Source organism: Ursus arctos, unplaced genomic scaffold, assembly GCF_023065955.2.
Source record: "Ursus arctos isolate Adak ecotype North America unplaced genomic scaffold, UrsArc2.0 scaffold_8, whole genome shotgun sequence".
Classification (NCBI taxonomy): Eukaryota; Metazoa; Chordata; class Mammalia; order Carnivora; family Ursidae; genus Ursus; species Ursus arctos.
The window spans coordinates 60,552,075-60,576,663 of record NW_026623100.1 but is presented as its reverse complement, the minus strand read 5'-3'; the positions used below and the strand labels follow the sequence as shown (position 1 = coordinate 60,576,663).

Sequence of the window (24,589 nt, the reverse complement as noted above, 5' to 3'; positions counted from 1 at the left end):
TCCTTCCTTACCTTTTCTGGCCTCAGTTGTCTCCCTCATAATGTGGCTAGACTACAGCCCCAGTTTCTGGGTGGCAATTTACAATTTATCTGCTTTTTTATTATAATCCAATCCAGCACTCTTCCTTTCACACGTGACTCTCGGAGCCGCTATATAATTTACTCAAAATCTCCTTACAAATAGTCAAGGACTAAAAGCAAAGCAATCTTGGTATGCTAGACCGGAGCTGACCTCTAGGAATGTTCCTAGTTCTAAAATTCTGTAAGCCCATCCAGTGAACGAAAACGTTGGAAAACAAGTAAAGAAGAGCCACAAGCGAAGAGACGTAAAGTAAACAAGGGTAGCCCAGAAGGCAAGGGAAGCCTGGAGGTTCCAAGAATTAGAAGTGAACTTCCCGTCCTTGGGTCAACTTCCGGAATCAACAACAGGGAGACCCAATGAGAACCTTTCTCCCGGGAGCCAATGGCAGAGCACATTACAAAGAGCCAATCCAAGGGCCGCTGTCACTGTTATGGTCCTGTCAGGGCGCCGGCGTCGTGGTGCTTGGGCGGCCGCCACCTAAAGGACTTCAGTGGGGCAGTCTCGGGGTAGCTTGTCTCCGGCCTCGCTCCCAGCCTGCTCCTTCCGGCTCACGGGCCTCACCGTAGGGCGTGCGTGCGGGCCGGTGCCGCGGCCGCCTTGGGGCCTGGGCCGAGCCGCAGAGGGGCCGCGAGATGCAGCCGCCGGGTCCGCCCCCGGCGTATTCCCCCACGAACGGGGACTTCACCTTTGTCTCTTCGGCAGACGCGGAAGGTGAGGCTGAGCCCCGGGAAGGCCCGTCCCCCCGGTGGACGCGGGGTCCGACGCGGGGGGCTCTTTCTCATGCTGAGGCGGTTGCGGCTGGGTGGGGACAGGCAGGAAGCTGACTGGGGACCGGAGCCCTCTGCGCCTGCCCGGCCTTCCGAGAGGGCCTTAGTGGCCGACAGAGGGCTGTGGGGGAGGTGTCCCGAATGACTCGTTGGGCTTCTGGCTCGCCCCGCACCTCAGGTGGGCCCACGCAACAGTAAGATTTTATGTCCGCAGTGATTTGCTGTTACTCGAAAAAGGGGTAGTTAGATTGGCCAGGTGTCAGAGAATGAAAACAAGGTAGGGGAGCTGTGTTCCTCTCTTATTTATGGATAGATGACTTTATGCTGGAATTAGACTCGGTAGTGCGAATACAAACTTCCCTCCGGGAGTTCGTGGGTTTTTTTGTCGTCGTCGTCGTATTCTTCTTCTCCTTCTCCTCCTCCTCCTCCTCCTCCTCCTCCTCCTCCTCCTCCTCCTCCTCCTCCTTCTTCTTTCTCCTCCTTTCTCCTCCTTTCTCCTCCCTTCTCCTCCCTTCTCCTCCCTTCTCCTCCTTTCTCCTTTTTTTTTTTAATGGACTCTGATATCTTGCAGACGTCCCGGTTTTCCTCCTGTTTCATAGTGTTTGACCTCAATATTCAGAGAAGTGGGCCCAAGCATGTTTGAAACTTCTTGTGATACAATTGGGTTGTTCCCAAAGGCTTCTACTTATTTCCTTGTCCTGTCGTGAGGAAGCAATTATGCCGGAGAGATTTTTCTTTTTCTACATCACAGGAAAGTTTGTTTTCCTCCTTTTCTCTGTTCCTTACCAGACTCTTTGTAACCCGAATCTTTCTCTGCTAGTCAGTTTCAAATTTTACTTTTATTAGGCTATGTACACAGGACTTACTGCCCAATGATAAAAAAATAAATTATGCATGAAGCTGTAGAAATTTCACTCTAGAGAAGAAGAACGTAGCGTTTGCTCAGAAATCTGGTTTCAGGATGCATCAGTTAGTACAGCTTGTTTTTCTTTGTTTTGTTTTCCTTGTTTTGATTTCTGAGTGGCATTGTTTAAAAAAACCAATATCGCACTGTTTTTAACTACCTAAAATTTAAATTAGAGAAAAAGAAAGAAACGAAAAGTATTGTAGTTTTGGTTATAATTTAAAATGGAAAATACAATTTTTATTTATCATAGAGAACATAGCTGATACTTTTATTTTACTTTTTTCCTAAAAATTTTTTAAAAGATTTTATTTATTTGAGAGAGAAAGCGTGAGCAGGGGGAGAGGGAGAAGCAGACTCCCCCCTGAGCAGGGATCCCAATGTGGGACTGGATCTCAGAACCCTGGGATCATGACCTGGGTGGTAGACGGGCTTAACCCACTGAGCCACCCAGGCTCCTCTGATATGCTTATCTTAAACTTAATATGAATATTTGGTGAAATATAGCAACCCAAAGTATTTCAGTTTGCTTAAATTTGATAGCATAGTGCTTCTGGAGGAATATCAACTTTAATTTACCAGACTTTTTAAAGAATTGTCTTATCATTGTTCAAACTCATGTAACTGTGTGTATATATTTCTTATCCACCCCCTCACCCCCTGAAATAACCTTTCTCAAATACACCTAAAAAAAACCTAACAATGATACAACAAGCTAACCCATTGACTCTATATACTAAACCAAGAAACCTGGACTAAGTAAACCTAACCTAATGGATATAAGGTTTATTTGAACTTCTCCGTGTAGCTTCTAAAGATATAGACTCCCTGTATATCCGAAGATGTATACACAAAGATAGACATGTATAATAATACCCTTAAGTGTATGACATTGTACATTTTAAATTTACAGAGTATTTTAAGGAAATGGCTTGTGTGGTCTTTATAAGAATTATGCTGAGCATCATTTTTCTTGTATTTTATAATGAAAATGAGGCTTAGAGAAGTTCAGTAACCTCCACATGAAGGATCTGAATGAAGAACTAATCAGAATTCTTTCCATGAAATTGTGATGATTCTTACATTTTTGTAAATTGAATAGTGTATCTGAAGTATAGTGTTAAGAGTCCTGGGTTTGCATCCTGGCTTTGCCAGTTACTATCTCTGTGATATTGCCCAAGTTACTTAGCCTCTCAGCTTCAGTTTTCTCATATACAAAATGGGAATTAATACACAAGTGCTTAAATATTTTGCAAACTCAGAGTACTTAGTACTATATCCAGTAGAGTTAAGAGCTTGGTACATGTTAGTAATGATGCTGCTCGGTTTTCACTATTAACTGGCTCCACACTTATTTTTTATTGTTCTCTAACATGAAAATTTGACTCTGCAACTCTCTTTTCTCTGGTTCCTAAGCATATTATATAAATTCTTTCTTCTCCCTTTGCTGCTTTTACTCTAACCATGAGTGTTTTCAGTGTATATTTTCCGTCTAGATTCTGTCCAAGTCTCTCTTAATGATACCAATCTGTACTGCTTGTACATGCTTATCCTTTGTTCTAAAATGTGCCTTGGTGTCCTGTCTCCATACCTGTGTGTATCCTGGTCCTCATGCTTAGAATGCCTTTCTCCTCCTTACCTGGAGTTGAGACTTAAGACTGGACTGGAATGCTCCTTCCTTGGTGAAACCTTGCTTAACTGTCCCTTAGAGAATTCCCTAATCTTTTCTATAACTCCAGCACTTGTACCACAGAACCCAGAACATAAACATCACGAAATAATTGTTGAAAGAATAAATGATTTCTGTTTTTATCTCATATGACATTGATACTTGAGACTATAAAACAGCACATTTTGGATGGTATCACTAAAAAATTTCTGGATGTAGAGCCAGCAGACTTCAGTTAAAGTCCTAAGTCTTAGAGTAGTATGTGATATCAGGCAGGTTACATAACTTCTGTAGCTTCTATTTTCTCACCTATAAATGAAAAGCAGGGGCACCTGGCTGGGTTAGTTCATAGAGCATGCAACTCTTGATCTTGGGGTTGTGAGTTTGAGTTCCATGTTGGGTGTAGAGATTATTTTTTTAAAAATGTTTTTAAATGGGGCACCTGGGTGGCTCATTTGGTTGTGTCTGAATTTTGATTTCGGCTCAGATTGTGATCGCAGGGTCCTGGGATTGTTGGGCTCTGTGCTTAGTCTGGAGTCTGCTTGAGATTCCTCTCCCTCTGCCCTTCCCCCTGCGTGCACATGCTGTCACGTGCTCACTTGCTCTCAAATTTTAATAAATAAATCTTTTTTAAAAATGAAAAAAAAATTAAATATTTTCTTTATTTATTTGACAAAGCACAAGCAAGAGGAGCAGCAGAGGGAGAGAGATTGTGACCTGAGCTGAAGGTAGACGCTCAACCAACTGAGCCACACAGGCGCCCTAAAAACGAAAAAAAAATTTTTTAAATGAAAAGCATACATAATACTGTGAGATATTTAAGATAATATGTATAAAAGCAAGTTCCATAAGTACAAGTTAAAAGAACATGAGCTATGTGTGAATAAACCAATAAATGAATAAATAGATGGATAATGAAATCCAGGCTGAATATTCAAGTCGATAGTATAAAACTATATCCAAAAGCAGTAATGAAATGCATGTATGTAAAAGGAAGAATGTAATGACATATATATGTGAACTGTAGTATAGAAACCTTCAAGGATCCTTTGACTTTATTTTGTATCAGATAAATAAGTAATTCTTTGCCTGGTTTATGTCTGGGCACTTAGTAACACAGAATCTGCCTTAATCATAATTTGTATTTTAACAAGATCCCACTGTGGTTCATATGCATATTAAGCTTGAGAAGCACTGATTTAGAATATTATGAACGATTAGAAGAGGAGGAAATTTTTTGTAGCTGTAAGATCAGGGACAGTTTAATGGAGATATTTTGCCAAACTTTGAAGGATAGATCATGTTTTATATATAGGATGGGCTAAGTACCCCATGTGCAAGGGTGACACCAAGAAATGGTCTAATAAGACAGATACATTTCATCGTACATAATAAATGGTATAAAAAGTATGGTTCAAAGGAGGAAGTGGTTAACTGCAGGAAGGATGAAGGAAGTCTTCAGGGACAGATGAGGTGTATTTTGAAGGATAAGTAGGAGTTTTTCCAGTTGAAAAGGGGGAAGAACATTCACTTAAGAACTGTGCAAGTACAATACTTGGTGGAGCTGTCCCTTGGTCTTATACTTTTTAATCTGCACAGACCTAAAACTGCTCATTTACACCATGAGCTCCTCACCGTAAGAAGCTGTGCTTTGCTTATTCTCACTGCCTAGCACGGAGCCTAGCTCATAGCAGGAACTTGGTGATGAATGAATGATACTTTTTGATTAAGATAAAGGTGTTGTGCTCCTAGAAGTGAAGACAATACTAATTCAAGAGAAATTCAGCTAGTAGTTGGAAAGGTAATGAACAGAAACAACGAAGCAAGAAAGATGATCTAAGCCACCTGATAGCCATTTTCCTGTCTTCATATTTTTCTACCTCTAAATATCTTTGTATCTATATTGAAACATTTATCTTTCCTGCAGATCTTAAAGGAAGGGTTTCTTTCCTGGGATGAGCCTCTACTAGTGCTTTTATGCTCATATTTTCCTGCCTTTTTTGGAACCTTTCTTTCTCTTCGTTGTTTTTCTCTCTAGCATTTTCTATTTCTCCTGTTTTTTCCATCTCTAACATTACTCACAGGTCCCCTCCTAATTGACAGAATTATAAATTAAATCTACTTCCCTTTTTCCTTATTTTCATAGCCAGGCTATCTCTTTTTTCCTGTTACCTCAGCATCCATCAATCCCTACCACTCTGTTGGCACTTTACTTGCTTCCTTTCATCTGCAGAAGTATCTTCCGCAGTGTTTCCCAGCGGGGAAAGGTTCCATGACAACATAAATGTGACATAAGACAAGTAATGTGTTAAGCTAAATTAAACCAGTTTCCTTAATGCAGAATTCCCAGAGCCTTTGTGTGTGTGTGTGTGTTTGTGTGTGTGTAATAATATTTTTATTATGTTAGTCACCATACAGTACATCCCTAGTTTTTGATGTAAAGTTCCATGATTCATTACTTGCGTATAACGCCCAGTGCACCAAGCAATATGTGCCCTCCTTAATACCCATCACCGGCCTATCCCATTCCCCCACTCCCCTCCCCTCTGAAGCACTCAGTTTGTTTCCCAGAGTCCATAGTCTGTCATGGTCCATTCCCCCTTCTGTTTACTCCCCCCTTTCTTCTTCCCTTTCTTCTCCTACCGATCTTCCTACTTCTTATGTTCCATAAATGAGTGAAACCATATGATAATTGTCTTTCTCTGCTTATTTTGCTTAGCATTATCTCCTCTAGTCCCGTCCATGTTGCTGCAAATGTTGGGTAATCGTTCATTCTGAATGCTGAGTAATATTCCATTGTATATATGGACTACATCTTCTTCTTCTTTTTTTTTTTTTTAAAGATTTTGTTTATTTATTCGACAGAGATAGAGACAGCCAGCGAGAGGGGGAACACAAGCAGGGGGAGTGGGAGAGGAAAGAAGCAGGCTCATAGCGGAGGAGCCTGACGTGGGGCTCGATCCCATAACGCCGGGATCACGCCCTGAGCCGAAGGCAGACGCTTAACCGCTGTGCCACCCAGGCGCCCCTGGACTACATCTTCTTTTTTTTTTTTTTTTTTTTTTTTTAAAGATTTTGTTTTATTTATTTGACAGAGATAGAGACAGCCAGCGAGAGAGGGAACACAAGCAGGGGGAGTGGGAGAGGAAGAAGCAGGCTCATAGCGGAGGAGCCTGATGTGGGGCTCGATCCCATAATGCCAGGATCACGCCCTGAGCCGAAGGCAGACGCTTAACCGCTGTGCCACCCAGGCGCCCCTGGACTACATCTTCTTAATCCAGTCATCTGCTGAAGGGCATCTCGGCTCCTTCCAGAGTTTAGCTATTGTGGACAAAGCTGCTATGAACATTGGGGTGCATATGGCCCTTCTCTTCACTACGTCTGTATCTTTGGGGTAAATACCCAGTAGTGCAATTGCTGGATCATAGGGTAGCTCAATTTTTAACTTTTAAAGGGACCTCCACACTGTTTACCGGAGTGGCTGTACCAACTTGCATTCCCACCAACAATGTAGGAGGGATCCCCTTTCTCCACATCCTCTCCAACATTTGTTGTTTCCTGCCTTGTCAATTTTTGCCATTCTAACTGGAGTAACGTGGTATCTCAATGTGGTTTTAATTTGAATTTCCCTGATGGCTCATGATTTTGAACATTTTTTCATGTGTCTGTTAGCCATTTGTATGTCTTCATTAGAAAAGTGTCTGTTCATATCTTCTGCCCATTTTTTGATTTGTTTGTTTCTTGTGTATTGAGTTTGAGAAGTTCTTTGTAGATCTTGGATATGAGTCTTTTATCTGTAGTGTCATTTGCAAATATATTCTCCCATTCCGTGGGCTGCCTCTTAGTTTTTTTGACTGTTTCCTTGGCTGTGCAGAAGCTTTTTATCTTGATGAAGCCCCACAAGTTCATATTTTCTTTTGTTTCTCTTGCCTTTGGAGATGTGTCATGAAAAAGGTTGCTGTGGCCAATGTCGTAGAGGTTGCTGCCTATGTTCTCCTCTAGGATTTTGATGGATTCCTGTCTCACATCGAGGTCTTTCATCCATTTGGAGTTTATCTTTGTGTATGGTGTGAGAGAGTGGTCAAGTTTCATTCTTTTGCATGTAGCTGTCCAATTTTCCCAGCACCATTTATTGAAGAGACTGTCTTTTTTCCACTGGATGTTTTTTCCTGATTTGTCAAAGATTAGTTGCCCAAAGAGCTGAGGGTCCATTTCTGGGTTCTCTATTCTGTTCCATTGGTCTGTGTGTCTGTTTTTGTGCCAGTACCACGCTGTCTTTGTGATCACAGCTTTGTAGTACAGCTTGAAATCCGGCAGTGTGATGCCCCCAGCTTTGTTTTTCCTTTTCAACAATTCCTTGGTGATTTGTGGCCTTTTCTGGTTCCACACAAATTTAAGGGCTGTTTATTCCAGCTCTTTGAAAAATGTCATTGGTATTTTGATCAGGATAGCATTGAAAGTGTAGATTGCTCTGGGTAGCATAGACATTTTAACTATGTTAATTCTTCCGATCCATGAGCATGGAATTTTTTTCCGTCTTTTTGTGCCTTCCTCAATGTCTTTCAAGAGTGATTTGTAGTTTCTAGAGTATAGATCCTTTATGTCTCTGGTTAAGTTAATTCCGAGATAACGTATGATTTTTGGTGCTGTTGTAAATGGAATGGATTCCCTAATTTCTCTTTCTTCAGTCTCATTGTTCGTGTATAGAAATGCAACTGGTTTCTGAGCATTGATTTTGTATCCTGCCACATTACTGAATTCCTCTATAACTTCTAGTAGTTTGGGGTGGATTCTTTGGGTTTTCCATATAGAGTATCATGTCATCTGCGAAGACAGACAGTTTGACTTCTTCTTTGCCGATTTGGATACTTTTTATCCCTTTTTGTTGTCTGATTGCTGTTGCAAGGACTTCTAGTACTATGTTGAATAATAATGGCGAGAGTGGGCATCCTTGTCGTGTTCCTGATCTTAAGGGAAAGGCTTCCAGCTTTTCCCCATTGAGAATGATATTTGCTGTAGGCTTTTCATAGATGGTTGTCATGAAATTGAGTAATGTACCCTCTATCCCTACACTCTGAAGGGCTTTAATCAGGAAAGCATGCTGTATTTTGTCAAATGCTTTTTCTGCATCTATTGAGAGGATTTTATCGTTCTTGACTCTTTTCTTGTTGATACGATCTATCACACTGATCGATTTGCGAATGTTGAACCACCCTTGCATCCCAGGGATGAATCCCACTTGGTCATGATGGATAATCCTTTTAATGTACTGTTGGATCCTATTAGCTAGGATCTTGTTGAGAATTTTGGTGTCCATATTCATCAGGGATATCGGTCTGTAATTCTCCTTTTTGATGGGGTCTTTGCCTGGTTTGGGGATGAAGGTAATACTGGCCTCATAGAATGAGTTTGGTAGTTTTCCTTCTGTTTCAATTTTAGAAACAGCTTCAGGAGAATAGATATTATTTCTTCTTTGAATGTTTAGTAGAATTCCCCGGGGAATCTGTCAGGCCCTGGACTCTTGTTTTTGGAGAGATTCTTGATCACTGCTTCAATCTCTTCATAATTAATTGGTCTGTTTAAACAATCAGTTTCTTCCTGTTTCAGTCTTGGTAGGTTATAGGTTTCCAGGAAGGCATCCATTTCTTCCAAGTTGTTTAATTTATTGGCATAAAGCTGTTGAAAAAAGTTTCTAATGATCCTTCCTATTTCATTGGTGTTGGTTGTGATCTCTCCCCTTTCATTCATAATTTTATTAATTTGGGTCCTTTCTCTATTCTTTTGAGCAAGTCTGGCCAGTGGCTTATCAATGTTATTTATTCTTTCAAAGAACCAGCTTCTAGTTCTGTTGATCTGCTCTACTGTGCTCCTGGTTTCTAATTCATTGATCTCCGCTCAAATCTTGATCAACTGCTTTCTTGTGCATGGGTTAGGCCTGTTCTTCAGTTCCAGCTCCAGCTTCTTGAGGTGAGAATATAAAAACTGCATTTTAGATTTTTCTGTTCTTTTGAGTGAGGCTTGGATGGCTATGTTTTTCCCCTTAGGACCGCCTTTGCCATGTCCCATAGGTTTTGGACTGTTGTGTTTTCATTCTCGTTGGTCTCCATAAATTGTTTAAATTGATTTTTAATTTACTGGTTTACCCAATCATTCTTGAGCAGGATGGTTCTTAGTTTCCAAGTGTTTGAGTTTCTTCCAAAATTTTCCTTGTGATTGAGTTCCATTTGCAAGGCACTGTGGTCTTAGAAAATGCAGGGAATAATTTCAGTCTTTTGGTATCGGTTGAGACCTGTTTTGTGACCCAGTATATGGTCTGTTCTGGAGAAAGTTCCATGTGCATTCGAGAAGAATGTGTATTCTGTTGTTCTGGTGTGCAGTGTTCTGTATATATCTATGAGGTCCATCTGGTCTAGTATGTCATTCAAAGCTCTTGTTTCTTTGTTGATTTCTGCTTACGTGATCTGTCTCTTGCTGAGAGTGGAATGTTGAGGTCCCCTACTATTAACATATTTTTATTTTTATGTCTCTTTATTCTGGTTAGGAGTTGGCTTGTGTATCTTGCTGCTCCCTTGTTGGGGGCATAGGTATTTATAATTGTCATATCCACTTGTTGGATACATCCTTTAAGAATAATATAGTGTCCTTCTGTATCTCTAGCTACAGTCCTTAGTTTAAAATCTAATCTGTCTGATATGAGAATTGCTACCCCAGCTTTCTTTTGAGGTCCATTGGCATGAAAAACAGGTTTCCATCCCTTCACTTTCAGTTTGGATGTATCTTTAGGTTCAAGATGAGTCTCTTGTAGACAGCAAATGGATGGGTCATGTTTTTTTTATCCAATCTGCAGCCCTGTGGAGTTTTATGGGAGCATTTAGGGCATTCACATTGAGAGTGATTATTGAGAGATATGATTTTAATGATGTCATGTTGCCTGTAAAGTCTTTGTTTCTATAGATTGTAAATTTCTGTTCTGTATCACTCTTGGGGCCTTTTTACTTTTCTAGAAACCCCCCTTAATATCTCCTGTAGGGCTGTTTTCGTGGTTACGAAATTGGTTAGTGTCTGGCGATCCTGGAAGGTCCTTATCTCTCCATCAATTCTGAATGACAGCCTTGCTGGATAAAGGGTCCTTGGCTGCATGTTTTTCTCGGATAGAGCTTTAAAAATACCCTGCCAACCCTTCCTCTCATTCAAGGTCTGTGTAGACAGGTCTGATGTAATTCTGATATTTTTGCCTCTGGACGTGAGAAATTTCTTCGCCCTGGCCCCTTTCAATATTGTATCCTTGGATCTAATATTTGCGATTTGCACTATGACGTGACGTGGCGTACGTTTGTCGTGGTTGAACTTGGGGGGGGTCCTCTCTGCCTCTTGGACACGAATGCTTGTTTCCTTTGCTAGATTAGGGAAGTTTTCAGCTACGATTTTTTCAAATATTTTTTCTAGACCTCTCTCTTTTTCCACCCCTTTGGGGATGCCAATGATTCTGACATTGGAACGTTTCATCGAGTCAGTAATCTCCCGTAACCTACATTCTTGAGATTGGATTTTTTTGAGCCAAGTTTCTGTTTTAACTTTCTCTTCTACCATCCCATCCTCCAATTCAGTAATTCGTTCTTCTGCCTCATTTACCGTGGCCGTCAGAGCATCTAGTTTTGACTGCATTTGATTCATAGCATTTTTAATTTCTGCCAGATTCGCTCTCATTTCCACCCTTAGAGAGTCTATATTCTCATTAATATTTTCGTTAATATTTTTTTCAAGTCTACACATCATCTTGACCATTGCTACTCTGAACTCCATTTCTGACAATTTGGTTATATCCATATCCCTCAGTTCTGTGGCAGAGGCCACAGACTCATTATCTTTTCTTTGCTGGGGGGGATTTCTCCTTCTCGTCATTCTGATGAGGAGAAGTTGTGGGGTTGTCCAGAGCCCAAATTATTAACCAGGACCCAGGCAGTGTGCACTTGTTTTACAGGGACCTTAGAGATGTGGGCTTCTTGATTTTTCAGCCTGCCTTCTGGGGGAGGGGCCTACCGCGCTGATATTTGGGCAACCCTGTTTGGGTAGAGTCTCCCTGTCCCCTGCGAGGGGGGATGGGGATTTGCACAACGTGAGCTGGTATTTCCGGGTTTTTGTTCTCTGGAGGCTTTCCCTGGAGGTTTTCTTTGGCTCCTCTGAGAGTCAGAGCAGCAGTGGCCGAATCCTAGTCTCTGTCTCAGAACAGAGACATCGCAGTCCGCTCTCCACTGAGCTCTCTTGGCGTCTTTAACTCTGTTTCTGTTGGTGCTGCTAAAAACCCTGCAGCATCCCGGGTTGTGCGCCCCACAGCCGGTGTCCCAGCCCTCACTTCCAGGGCCGGCTGGTCTCTGTCCTTTGTGTTTCTAACACCGCCAGCCGGCCCTGGTTCTTGTGAGCGCTCCTGAGCTCTCTGTTTCAGTGTGGTTCGGGTGCACTCCGGAGCGCCGGTTTTCAGTCTGGTCTCATGCACGCTCCCGAGCTCCCCGTATCAATCCAGTTCCAGTGAGTGCTCCGGAGCTCTGGTTTTCAGTCAGGTTGCGCGCGCGCACTCCCGAGCTCCCGGTTTCAGTCTAGTTCCAGTGAGCGCACCGGAGCTCCGGATTTCAGTCTGGTCGCTCGCATGTTCCCAGGCTCAGGTCTCAGTCTGCTCTCTGCCGGTGCCGCGAGTCCACCCGCTCCCCAGTGCAGGTGGCTACCGCTTCCTGGCGCCCGAGCGCGGAGGCTCCCTCCTCCTTCCGTTTATCTTCCAATATCTGTGCGCAGATTCACGGTCCCTGCTTGGTACCTCAATACTCAGCGCTGGAGATGTTCGTTTGTAGAAACCCAGATGTATCTTCCTGCGTCTCAGGCTGATTCCGTGGGTTTTCAGAATGGTCTGGTAGATATCCAGCTCGACTCAGGGGACCAGCTAAGAAAGGGGACCCCTACTCCTCCGCCATCTTAACTCCTCCTCGAATTCCCAGCGCCTTTAATATTCAGTATTAGTTCTGAAACACTAAGTGGGGTTGTAGTATGCAGGATTTTCCAAGCTTAGTGAACATCAGAAGCCTTCTGTGAAGGTATGTCATAGGATCCAGATTCCACAGAATGTGTATAAAGAAACACCTAAAAGACAAATTCATTTGTTTTTTGCTTGATATTTATGCTCTTAACGATTTGTCCCCACACTATCTTCTGCAGCTTTTGGAGGTGAACTACGCGTATCAGAAGCCTTCAGCTTCTATGCCTTTGTTCTTGCCATTTCTTTTCCTTGGAGTGATTTCTCTTATCTTTCCTTCACTGTTCATCCGGTTATCTCTCATAGCCAAATTCAGGTTCTATCTCCACATAGCCTTCCTGCCCACTTCTCTGGTAGCTTAGGCCTATTTACTCCCTATGGCACCTATGATCACTTGGCAATTTGCATTGTCGTTTACCTACAGAAGAGTGTATTTTACCGTGTTAATAGGGTTTTGTGTTACGTGTTACCTCAATTAGATTTTTAAATTAAGATATAATTTACATACCCTAAACATCACCCCTTGAAAGCATACAGTTCAGTGGTTTTTAGTTTATTCACAATGTTGTACAACCACCACCACTGTCTAACCCTAGAATGTTTCATCGCTCCAAAAAATGCAACCCTATACCGATTTTTAGTCGTTCTTCACTGCCTCCCAGCCAGTGGCAACCACTAATTTACTTTCTGTCTCTATAGGTTTGCCTGTTCTGGACATTTCATGTAAGTGGGGTAATATGTGACTTTTTGTGTCAGGTGTCTTTTACTCAGCATCATGTTTTCAAGTTTCATCCATTGCAGCCTAGATTAGTAACTATTCCTTTTTCTGGTTGAACAATGTTCCATTGTTTGGATATACGGTACTAACAATTAGATTTTAAACTCCTCAAAGTGTCTCACTTCTTTATATCTCTCTCAGGGCATCAAAGAAATAAGCTAAGTAATTCATAAATACTAACTGGTAGATTAATGGACCAATATTGAAAACAAGGAAGGTACTAACGTGAAAATGACTTAATATTTGTAGTAATAGTTCCTCTTGCCAAGGGCCAGAAACTTGTCTCTAGTTTCTCTCTCACTTTCTTATATTTAGTTGGTCATCAAATCATTTTATACTACCTCCAGAATAACTATATGATGAATCTATTCTTCTTCTCTACTGACACTGCCTTAAGTCTTTACCGTTTCTCATGTATACTGTAACCATCTGACCATACTCCCTGTTCAGATCTCTCCCCTCTTAAATCAGTCTTCCATCATGCAGCTAAGATTATGTTTCCAAAATACAAATGTAATTTTGTATATTTGATTTATTAAAAGCCTTTAATGTCATTTATTGATTTAAGCTATATGGATCTATTTGCCCTTCCATTCATTCATTAATTCAACCAGTACACATTTGTTGGTTACCTCCTATGGGCTAGGCACTGTTATAAGTAGTGAGGAGATGTGTTCAAAATAAAACTACAACAAAAACACTTACTCTTCCCTCATAGGGCTTACAGACATTAACCAAATAATCACACAAATATGTTATTGTAAACAGTGATAAATGCTCTGAAGGAAAAGTTCAGGGGGACTATGAAAGGAATATAATCTAGTCTGGGAGATCAAGGAAAATTTCCTTAAGCAAGTACATACGAGAACTGAAGAATGGATGGCCTTTGATTATCTGAAGTTGGAGAAAACAGCCTGGTATTCATACCAGGTAAAGGGATCCTGGTTCATTTAAAGAACTTGAGAGGCCTAGTGTGGCTAGAGCACAGATGGGAGGGGGATGCAGAAAATTGTTCTGGAGAAGTAGGGAGTGTGCATAGAGATTGTTGGACCTGAGCTGAAAAAGCTGTGGAAGGCCACTGAAGGATTTTTTTTTAATTTAAAAGATTTTATTTATTTATTCGACAGAGAGACAGCCAGCGAGAGAGGGAACACAAGCAGGGGGAGTGGGAGAGGAAGAAGCAGGCTCATAGCAGAGGAGCCTGATGTGGGGCTCGATCCCACAATGCCAGGATCACGCCCTGAGCTGAAGGCAGATGCTTAACCGCTGTGCCAACCAGGCGCCCCCACTGAAGGATTTTAAACAGGAGAGTGAAGGAATTGCGTTTTAGAAAGATTCTTCTGGCTACAATTCAGAGAATGGATTGGAGGGAGACAAGAATGATCTGGGAGAAAGCAGTTAGTATACTATTATAGTCATGCAGGCAGGAGGTATAGTTTGCTCTAGCTTGTGCTGGGTGTAGAAATGGAGAAAAGTGGACAAGTTCAGAAATATTTAGAGGTGAAAATGACAGAATTTAGTGGTGGATTGGATGAAGCAGGGAGCATGTGAATGAAGGAAATTATCAAGGATAATCAAGCTTCCAGTCTGTAATGCTGAATGAATAATGGTACCATTCACTGAAAGAAGAAACTGGAGGAAGACCTTAGATATCAAGAATTCGGTTTTGGAATATTGAATTTTAGGTGCTCTTGACATAGTTAAAAGGAAATGTTAAGCTGACAATTGATTATATAAGTCTATAGAAGTGGATTGGGCTCAATATATTGCTTTTTGAGCTAAGCCTTCTTTAGTCTTCTTACCCCGTGTTATAGTCTGAATGTTTGGGTCCCCTCTGGAATTCATTATATTGAAATCCTAGTGGCCAGTGTGATGGTGTTAGGAGCGTTTTTTGGAGCTTTGGGGAGGTACTTAGCTTGTAAGGGTGGAGCCCTCATAAATGGGAATAATGTTCTTGTAAGAAACACTCTACAGAGCTTCCCATCTGCTATTCCTGTGTTAGGATATAAGGAAAAATCTATAAGCCAGAAGAGGACCCTTACCTGACCCTGCTGGCACCCTGATCTTAGATTTCCAGCCTCTAGAACTGTGAGAAATAAATTTCTATTATTACAAGGCAGCCTATCCATGGTCTTCTGTTATAGCAGCCTGAACAGACCAAGACACTCCTATATAGAAGTGATAGTATCTACATCTCATAGTACATTATTGAGTTGTAGACATAATAATCCAATAGTTATTATCAGTGCTCTTTTGAGTAAGTGATATTTTTTTGTTAAGGTGGCCAAACATTTAGCCTACTCTTAGTGTGAATTTCCCTCTCCCCAGAAAGGATATTACTGCTAATACAAGTTAGTAGTGTAGACAAAGGAATTGTTAGTTTTTCTTTTATAAAAATTTCCTACTTGATTTTTAAAAACTTATATTCAGGTAGGGATGCATGTGTGGCTCAGTCGGTTAAGTGTCCGACTCTTGATCTCAGCTCAGGTCTTGATCTCAGGGTCGTGAGTTCAAGCTCTGCGCTGGGCTCTGTGCTGGGTATAGAGCCTACTTCCAAAAAATATATGTGTCCATGTAGATATTATCACAAATATCTTCTATACAATAGGCTAATGAAGTATGATATGTGGTGTATAATGGGTGCGAGAATAGCTTTTCTTCCGTTTGAAAGTTGAAAATGACTTTTGAGGCAGCCTTTCTTGAAGAGAAGAAAGGCAGTTAAGCAAAGTTTACTATTTTAAAAAGTTAAGCTATTTATTTTCATAAATTTTAAATTCATAAGGCATTATATAAATCTATAAAAGTGATAAAATTGCACGGAACTGTATACACACAAATGTGTGTGAAAGTGGTAAAATCTGAGAAGGTCTGCAAACTGTATCAGTGTTAGTGCCCTGGTTTGGATGGTTATATAACATGGTACCATTGGAGGAAGCTGGGTGAAGGGTACATGTAACCTTTCTGTACTATTTTGCAACTTCCTGTGAATCTATAATTATTTCAAAATTAAAAGTTTAGTTAAAAGATTCATAAGACAAAAGAAATTTCTGTTAAATAACATTTATGCCAAAATGAGATTTAATTTTTCCAAAAGTAGGCTCCAGAGATTTAATTGACTTTTTTTAAGTCCCCCCACCCCCACCCCGAGTCATTTCTTCACCCAACATGGGGCTAGAACTCAAGACCCTGAGATCAGGAGTCACATGCTCTCCAACTGAGCCAGCCAGGCACTCTGATTTAGTTGATCTTAATTAATATTATATACAATATAAAAATTTACTGACAATATTGAATAGTAAAGGTACTAAAGCCATAAGTCAAAGTAGTATGAATAAAAATATAACCTAAGATACAATTTTATATGAGGCTTTAAAAATTTTTCTTATGGGGTGAATAATAAAAATTATTCTTCCTGGGTGGGTCAGTCAGTTAAGTGTGTGCTTTCAGCATGGGTCATGATCCCAGGGTCTTGGGTCTGTTTTTCCTTCTCCCTCTGCCCCTCCCCCTCCCCCTGCTACTGCTCTCTCCTGCTCATGCTCTCTTTCTCTCTCTCTCTCTCAAATAAATAAATAAATAAAATCTTTAAATTTTTTTTTCTTATGGAATAACATCAAACTCCAATGTAAGTCTAGCAGTTATAAGATCATTATTTACTTCCATTAGTTTCTTGATCTCTTTTCACTGCCCTATGCAAGCATTAAAATGTTTTTATCTCTAAGATGGAACAGTAGAATTTATCCTTTCAGTGTGAAACGTGCTTGTTTTGTTTTGCTGCATAAGTACTCAATTCTGTTTTAGATTTAAGCACACATGGATTTCATTTTCACATGAAATGAGAATTTTTTATCCTTGCCCTTGTTATATAAGAAAAAGCTTCTTCACATTTATAAGAAGTTAACAAGTATCACCAAAATGTTTATCGTTCATTGCAGGACACTCTTCTTTCTTAGAAATCTAGAACTCATCTGGGAGCAGATCAGTAAATCTCATCCTGAGTATAGTATCCTATAGCACTGACTGAGTTCTTCCTCATCTTTCCAAGTGAAGTTTCCAGGCTGAGAAGATTCACAGAAAAGATCCCTTATCTAGTAATACACTTGAGTTTAAAGGGAGGGAAAATTACTATTAAATCTTATCCTGCAGTTTTTCCAGGGGGCTTTCAGTAAAACTTGAAACTTACTGATATTATTCTTCTCTCTGAGGCAAACAAGTGAAAACATTTTTAAGACTTCCTTTTGCAGTAGATTTTTTCAAAGATTATTTTCTTTTAAATCCACTTATACTGGGGCACCTGGGTGGCTCATTCAGTTAAGTGTCTGCCTTCAGCTCAGGTCATAATCTCAGGGTCCTGGAATGGAGTCCCGCATTGGGCTCTCGGCTCAGCGGCAAGTCCGCTTCTCCCTCTCCCTCTGTGATATCTCTAGTTTTCACTCTCTCAAATAAATCAATAAAATCTTTTAAAAAAAACCCACAAATATATATTTAAAAAATAAATCCACTTACGTTTATTATCTTTACATTGTTTTTACTTAGCAAATGACAAGAATATTATAAATAGTATAGCAAGAAAGAATTACTTTAAAATTAATGTTTTATAGTACCTATCTTAGAGCTGACAACCAAGGTAGCTGGTTCTTAACTCTGGTTTAACTTAAAATACCTGTCCTCCTGGAGTAGTTTGGAATCTTCTTGTTTTCTGACATTCTTGTTAACATGTTAAGCTAACTACCAGTTTTTTGGACTTTTCTGTTGCTTTTTCATACCCACACTTAATTATATCTTGGGGACACTAAGTATTGTGTCAAACTGCTGTTACTGGCATTCCTGCATATGTCCATGATATTTTCCTACTTTATAGTAAATGGAATGAAAAAAACTACAAAGTCAATCTAAAGGTGCCTTTTGAGTTTCTGGCATCCATGCTATGACAAACTGCTAAACATATAATTCTTTATCACAGCATTTCTTAGCACTATAATTTACATATCCTTTTTTGGTTTAGATTAAGCACTGTTAAGGGCAGTACTTTCTAGAGGCCAGGAAACAGTCGTTAAGGTCCTTTCCTGCCTCATAATTCTAAAACCTTTAATGTTATTCCCATACTAATGACTTCCTGATCTAAATCTTCCTCTTGTTAAATCAAGAAAAGCACTCTTTGTACCTATTGGAAATGGAATTTTAGTTACATTTCACATCTTTTATTTATTTTTCAACTTATATTAAAACAGAAAGTAATTTCAGAGAATATTTTAGTCCCAAGATTCAATGATAGCATTTACAAGGACTATTTTTAAACTAAATAGGGAAGGACAGTGAATTCAAAAGTACTTGTATTTTATTTCTAGATGAGTTAACTCCCTTATAAAAACTTTTTAGAATCATACACTGTTAAACCTGGAAGGAATTTTGAATAGGAAACTGGAGACAGAAGACATTAATGATTTGCTGTTTTAGTAACTAAACTAGTTCTTTTCCTCAGAATGCAAACTTTATTACAGTTAATTGCAAGAGTTGCCAACAACCAGAACAAGATGTGACTCATAATTTAGCCATGCATTAATTGAAGTTTAAGCCAAAATTTTAATAGCAATTCTCAAAAACTAACCCAGATTTTCGAGTAATGTGCAAATTAAGCTCTTCTTTATATTGTATATGATTTCCAGGGAAGGGGAGTCCGTGTTAAGAGTTTTCTGGTTTGTCCTTGCCAGAATAATTTTCTAAACTACCACTCCAGTCATATGGCTTCTAGTTAACAGCAATGATGGTTGTTTTAATAGTACGCATTGTCTGTCCTACAGACAATTCCTGTATGACCTCAGTTCCCTTACTATTCCCATTTTTTTTTTCAACCAGAAAATGTGGCATTGGTACTGTTGTAATTATCTGTAACCTCTAATGCACTGTTGAGACTATGAATGAAATTTACTTTATAATGTGGATAACTGAATCTCTTTACTCCTTTTTAGAGCTGCTCTAAAAACAAAACAAAACAAAAACCCCAAAACACCTTTATTTTTGTCCAAACTAAAGATGAATGATGTAATTACATAAAGAAAAGAGCTGAATTAGCGGGGAACTCTTACTAGTCAAATTTATCCAGAACCAAGCATTAATATACAGAGCACTTAGCATAGATACTTGGTGATTTAAATGAAAGAATGTGTAAATAAATACATGAAAATGTAGGGGAAAATCATCTGCAGTTTTTCTTTAGCAAATTCTATCTAGGGGTTTATATATATACATGTATAATGCCTTTAGAAAGAATTTATACAGTCACTTTGTTCTGAAGCATATAGTGTACATAATAATGAAGGGAATCCAAAATGATATCATGTAATATATTTTGTATGTATCTTCCATATAGAGTTGTGTTATAAGTCTAGATTCTTTTACCAGTCTAGTTAACTATCTGAAATCTTTTAAATGTCTTCACTTCCCTCATCTTTCATTTTCTTGTTGTAAAATAAAAGATGTTTTTACATATTTATCAGCTATAAAATATGAGGATTGTATACAATAGCAAATACTCATAGTTAGAGATCTTCAGATGATTCATTACTTGAATATTATGCTCATATTGATTAAGATTCACACATTTTTACCTTGGTTTATAGTTTTGTCCTCTCTTCTCCTAAGATCTCAGTGGTTCAATAGCATCCCCAGATGTCAAATTAAACCTTGGTGGAGATTTTATTAAAGAATCTACAGCTACTACATTTCTGAGACAAAGAGGATATGGCTGGCTTTTGGAAGTTGAAGATGATGATCCTGAAGATAACAAGCCACTCTTGTATGTAAAAATAGTAATATGTATTTTTTGTTTTTCTCGAACTAGTCTATGGGATGATTATATTCTTTCATGTTATTTAAAGACAAGTATGGCAGATCTTAACCTTTTTGGTTAAACTTCTAGGTGTTTTTCAGTTTAAATAGTAATTAGAAAAAATAATGAGAGAATATTTTTAGCCTGTTGAATGGTAAAAATTGAAAGAATTATAATTCTGTATATCTCTCTCACTCGGCTCACACAACACACTCACACACTTACAGATATTCCAAACTGTTAAGGCTTACTTGGGCGTATAACTATCTCAAGTAAACATTCAGTCTAAGTAAAAAAGCAGGGTGCTTGCTGTGGAAATTAAGTTTAAGGCAAATTAAAACTTCCAAAAAGATTAGCACTCCAAAATCTCTCCCATAGAGAAATTCTAGAGCTACCACTGGCAGGACTATAGGGAGTCTTTCACTGTCTTCATAGTACTTGAAATTTTTTAAGTATTATCATTTGGGGAAAAAAAGTAAAGAATTTAACAACTTGGGAAAGAACCTATAACTCTGTAAAATCAAGGCATTATCAGGTTAGTTTCTGTGGTAATTATAGGTAGATTAAGTGCTAAAGTGTTCTGTTTCTTAATATACCATATTTCATCAAATTTAAAATAGTAAATTATAAGATGCAGTTATTTTATGTTTATCAATAAGGAGGAAACAAGTATGTAAGGCAGTGTAAAGCTAAGACATCAAAGGGCTGTCTCCTTAGTGTAAGGATAAATGAGAAATAACCCACCATACAAAAAAAGACAGCAAGGACATTTTCTTGTCTCAGTTTGGCAGTGGGTGGGGTGTTGGAAGAAAAATTTCCCCTGAGAATGGAAACCCCACACCAGTTCTCATATAGGATTGCAGTCTGAATTATCAATATGGTCAAGAAGGAGGGCTCAAACAGAAGATTTTATTTAAAGTTGTCCCAAAGTGCCTCCAGAAGACTGGAAAATGGAAAAGCAGATCTTGGAAGCAGTTGGCTTTACTCTAGGCTGACAAGATAAGACACCAACAATTGTGACAAGCATCCTGATTTTAGAGAGGTTAAAAGTTGAAAATGTACACCATGAAATCAGTGAAATACTGTACTTCAAATGCAATACTTTGTTGACCAATGGAGATAACACTGTCATATTTAAACTTTTCTTAAATTTTATTGCAGCTGTCTCAGTACTCAGAAATATATGCTTTTTAAGAATTTTTATTTTATATTATAGGGAGGAATTGGATATCGATCTAAAGGATATTTACTACAAAATCCGGTGTGTTTTGATGCCAATGCCATCACTTGGTTTTAATAGACAAGTGGTGAGGGACAATCCTGACTTTTGGGGTCCTCTGGCTGTTGTTCTTTTCTTTTCCATGATATCATTATATGGACAATTTAGGGTAAGTATATGTTACTTTATACAAATTTGAAATATTTTAAGAGTTTTAAAATTAAAAATAGCCAAACATTAACTGTAATGCTACATTATGTTTAAGAAATGCTTTACTTTTACTCATTATTTCTAACTTGTTCATCTCTAGAACTCTTTTTAATTTAATAAGTGGGGAGTACTTTAAGGCTTTCCAAACTTTTACATCATCATTCACGTAGAAAGTATCAATAATTGTATTGCAACTGGAGTAAACAGATCAGCTGAGTGGAAGTGACCAGTGACTAGAAGTGACCAGAAGGGCTGCCCTTGCCCTTTGTGATTTCCCTCAAGGGATGAACAGTTTGAAACACAATACTCATAACGTGTTCTTTTATTCGTTTTTAAAGTAAATATTTTAGGGGTTCCTGGCTGGCTCGGTCAATGGAGCATGTGACTCTTGATCTCAGCATTGTGAGTTCAAGCCCCACATTGGGCCTAGAGCTTACTTTAAAAAATAATAATAAATAAATATTTTAATAAATAATGACAAGGATTCCATCAGAATTTGTTTTTATATAATACTTTGTTCTATTCTCAGGGGCTTTATCTTTATTATCAAAACACAACATACACACATTACTCCTTAAAGTAAGCCTTAAAGTTTAAGGCTTTAGGGAAGTAAAAAACAGCTCTTTATCACTGAATGATTTGGAAATGAATTCATTTCTCGTTGCTTCTGTAACAAATTTCCACAAATGTTGTGGCTTAAAACAGGGATTTTACAGTTATGGAAGTCAGAAATTCAAATGAGCCTCAAGGAGCTAAGATCAAAATGTCAGCAGGACTGGTTCCTCTGTAGGCTCCGGGGCAGATTCTGTTGATTGCCTCTTCCCACATCTAGAGGCTGTCAGGATTCCTTGGTTTCTGGCAGCATGACTACAACCTCTGTTACCATGGTCACATTACCTTCTTCTTTTCTACTGTAGTCAAAACTCCCTTTGTCTCCTTTTTTTAAGGATAGTTGTTATTATACTTAGTGTTCATTTGGTTGATCTGAAATAATCTCTCAATAGCAAAATCCTTAATGTAATATAACACTAGTCTTATTAATATTTACCTTAGATAAGTAGTTTTTATCAGGTATTCAGTTGGAAGTATGAGATAAATTGAGGAAGTTGAATGGGGATTCTGCTCCACTACTCACCACTAATCCTTCATCTAGACCATATCTGATTTTACCTATTTTGTATAATCTTCCATGAAGGATTGTAAGGCTAAAAATAGATTACTACCTCTATAGAACGTTGCTCAGTTTGGTTTTACTTGATGTTTTCTATGACTAGATTGGGGGCATGAATTTTTGGCAAGGATACTACTTTGTGTCCACCTCTGTATACTATCAGGGAGTATGTGATATGATATATCTTTTACTGGTGCTGTTAACATTGCTGCTTGATTAGGTGATGGGGTGGTATCTGCCCAGTTCCTCCACTGTAAAGTTGCTATTTTTCCCTTTTTAATTAATAAAGAAATATCTTATGGAGATACTTTATGACTATGCAGAGATTGTGTTTCTCATCAAACTTTAGCTCAGTAATTTTAGCATCTATTGGTGGATCTTGAGTTCAGCAATTATTACTGTAGTATTTACTGAATGGTGGTTTTCTGTTTTCCTGATTCCTTCCACAGGTATTGATTGGTATCCTCTATAAAACAGCTATCCATTCTTTGACATTGCTCAATTATTGTTTTATTTATTTATGTCAGTATGGAATCATGAATATTTATTTTATTTTATGGATTATAACCCAGTGCTATCATCATTTATTTTATGGCTGAGATTATTCCAGCTTTAGCCACTGGGAACTCCTTCAGGTTAGCTTCTGTGTCCTTTCAACATCTTCCCATTAGGTTTTTGAGCATTTCCTTTCCTTCTAATTCCAGAGTATTCTGGGCTCATCTTTTATCTTCCCTGCCCCAACCTGGAAATCAATTATTTATCAAAAGAATCCTAGTTCCTTTTATCAGGGAATGATATTTAGAAACCAGGATCTGGGCAATAAGTATGCTTATTTTGCTATTGGGGCTTCATTATTTCTAGACCCTCCAAGCAGACAAAACTTGGAAATAGAGGTGTATATCGTTATCATACTAAGTCTCAAGAGTTAAAATTTGTCTGAAACATCTCCCATATTCTATCACTTAGATACATATGTAATTAACATAAATTTTAAAGACCTTGGGAGAAGACCTATTAACTTCTTTCAGGGATGAATTTTCCTTGCAAGATGTTGTAAACCAGAGGTTTGAAAGTAAATACTTTGTTCTTTTTTTACAATAATATTTGATCATATATCTTGAAATACTGAGATTTCCTTAGGCAATTGATCATTGCTAAATTTTCAGTTTGCATGTAAAATTGTATTAACACGGGGCACCTGGGTAGCGCAGTCGTTAAGTGTCTGCCTTCGGCTCAGGGCGTGATCCCGGCGTTCCGGGATCGAGTCCCACATCGGGCTCCTCCACTGGGAGCCTGCTTCTCCCTCTCCCACCCTCCCCCCCGCTTGTGTTCCCTCTCTCGCTGGCTGTCTCTCTGTCACATAAATAAATAAAATCTTTTTAAAAAAATTGTATTAACACATTGCATTCTTACTAGGTTTTGGAAAGATACCTGGGAACTCAAACTCTCTATGACCTGAAATTGGATATACAAAACTATCTTATATTAGCAGAGAATTGACTTCCAGGGAAATTATCATCTGATTTGGTACAAAGACATTAATTGCATGAATTTTTTTTTTTCCCTTAAGGTGGTCTCATGGATTATAACCATTTGGATATTTGGTTCCCTAACAATCTTCTTACTGGCCAGAGTTCTTGGTGGAGAAGTAAGTAGTTAATTTTGAAAATAGCCTTTGTTTCTTATCATAAACTTTATTTTTGGTATTGTAGATATTATCAGTAGCTATATTCATCATAACTGTTTCTTGTCCCAGAATTGCTTTTAAGTTATACTGCTTCCCCTAAGATGATCAACGTACTAGTAGTGTTCATACTCAATAAATGTTACAGGAAAGGAAGAAGAAAGAAAAGATCCCATACCACTCATAAGTAATTTACAGCTTTTTAGGGAAGCATATAATTTATTTTCTAGTACAAGAGTTCTCAAACTTTTGATCTCA

The 24,589-nt window shown here is 38.8% G+C and overlaps 1 protein-coding gene across 1 annotated transcript in view; it reads left to right on the top strand.

Annotated features, from left to right (window-relative positions):
• The first annotated feature begins 516 nt into the window (after positions 1–516).
• Positions 517–24,589, top strand: part of YIPF4 (Yip1 domain family member 4) — a 36,386-nt gene continuing 12,313 nt past the window's right edge. Inside the window, exons 1-4 of the mRNA XM_026478599.4 lie at positions 517–792; positions 19,861–20,014; positions 21,264–21,435; positions 24,218–24,295. Coding sequence (XP_026334384.1) covers positions 714–792; positions 19,861–20,014; positions 21,264–21,435; positions 24,218–24,295 — 483 coding nt within the window. The 5' untranslated portion in view covers positions 517–713. The remainder of the gene's footprint in view (positions 793–19,860; positions 20,015–21,263; positions 21,436–24,217; positions 24,296–24,589) is intronic.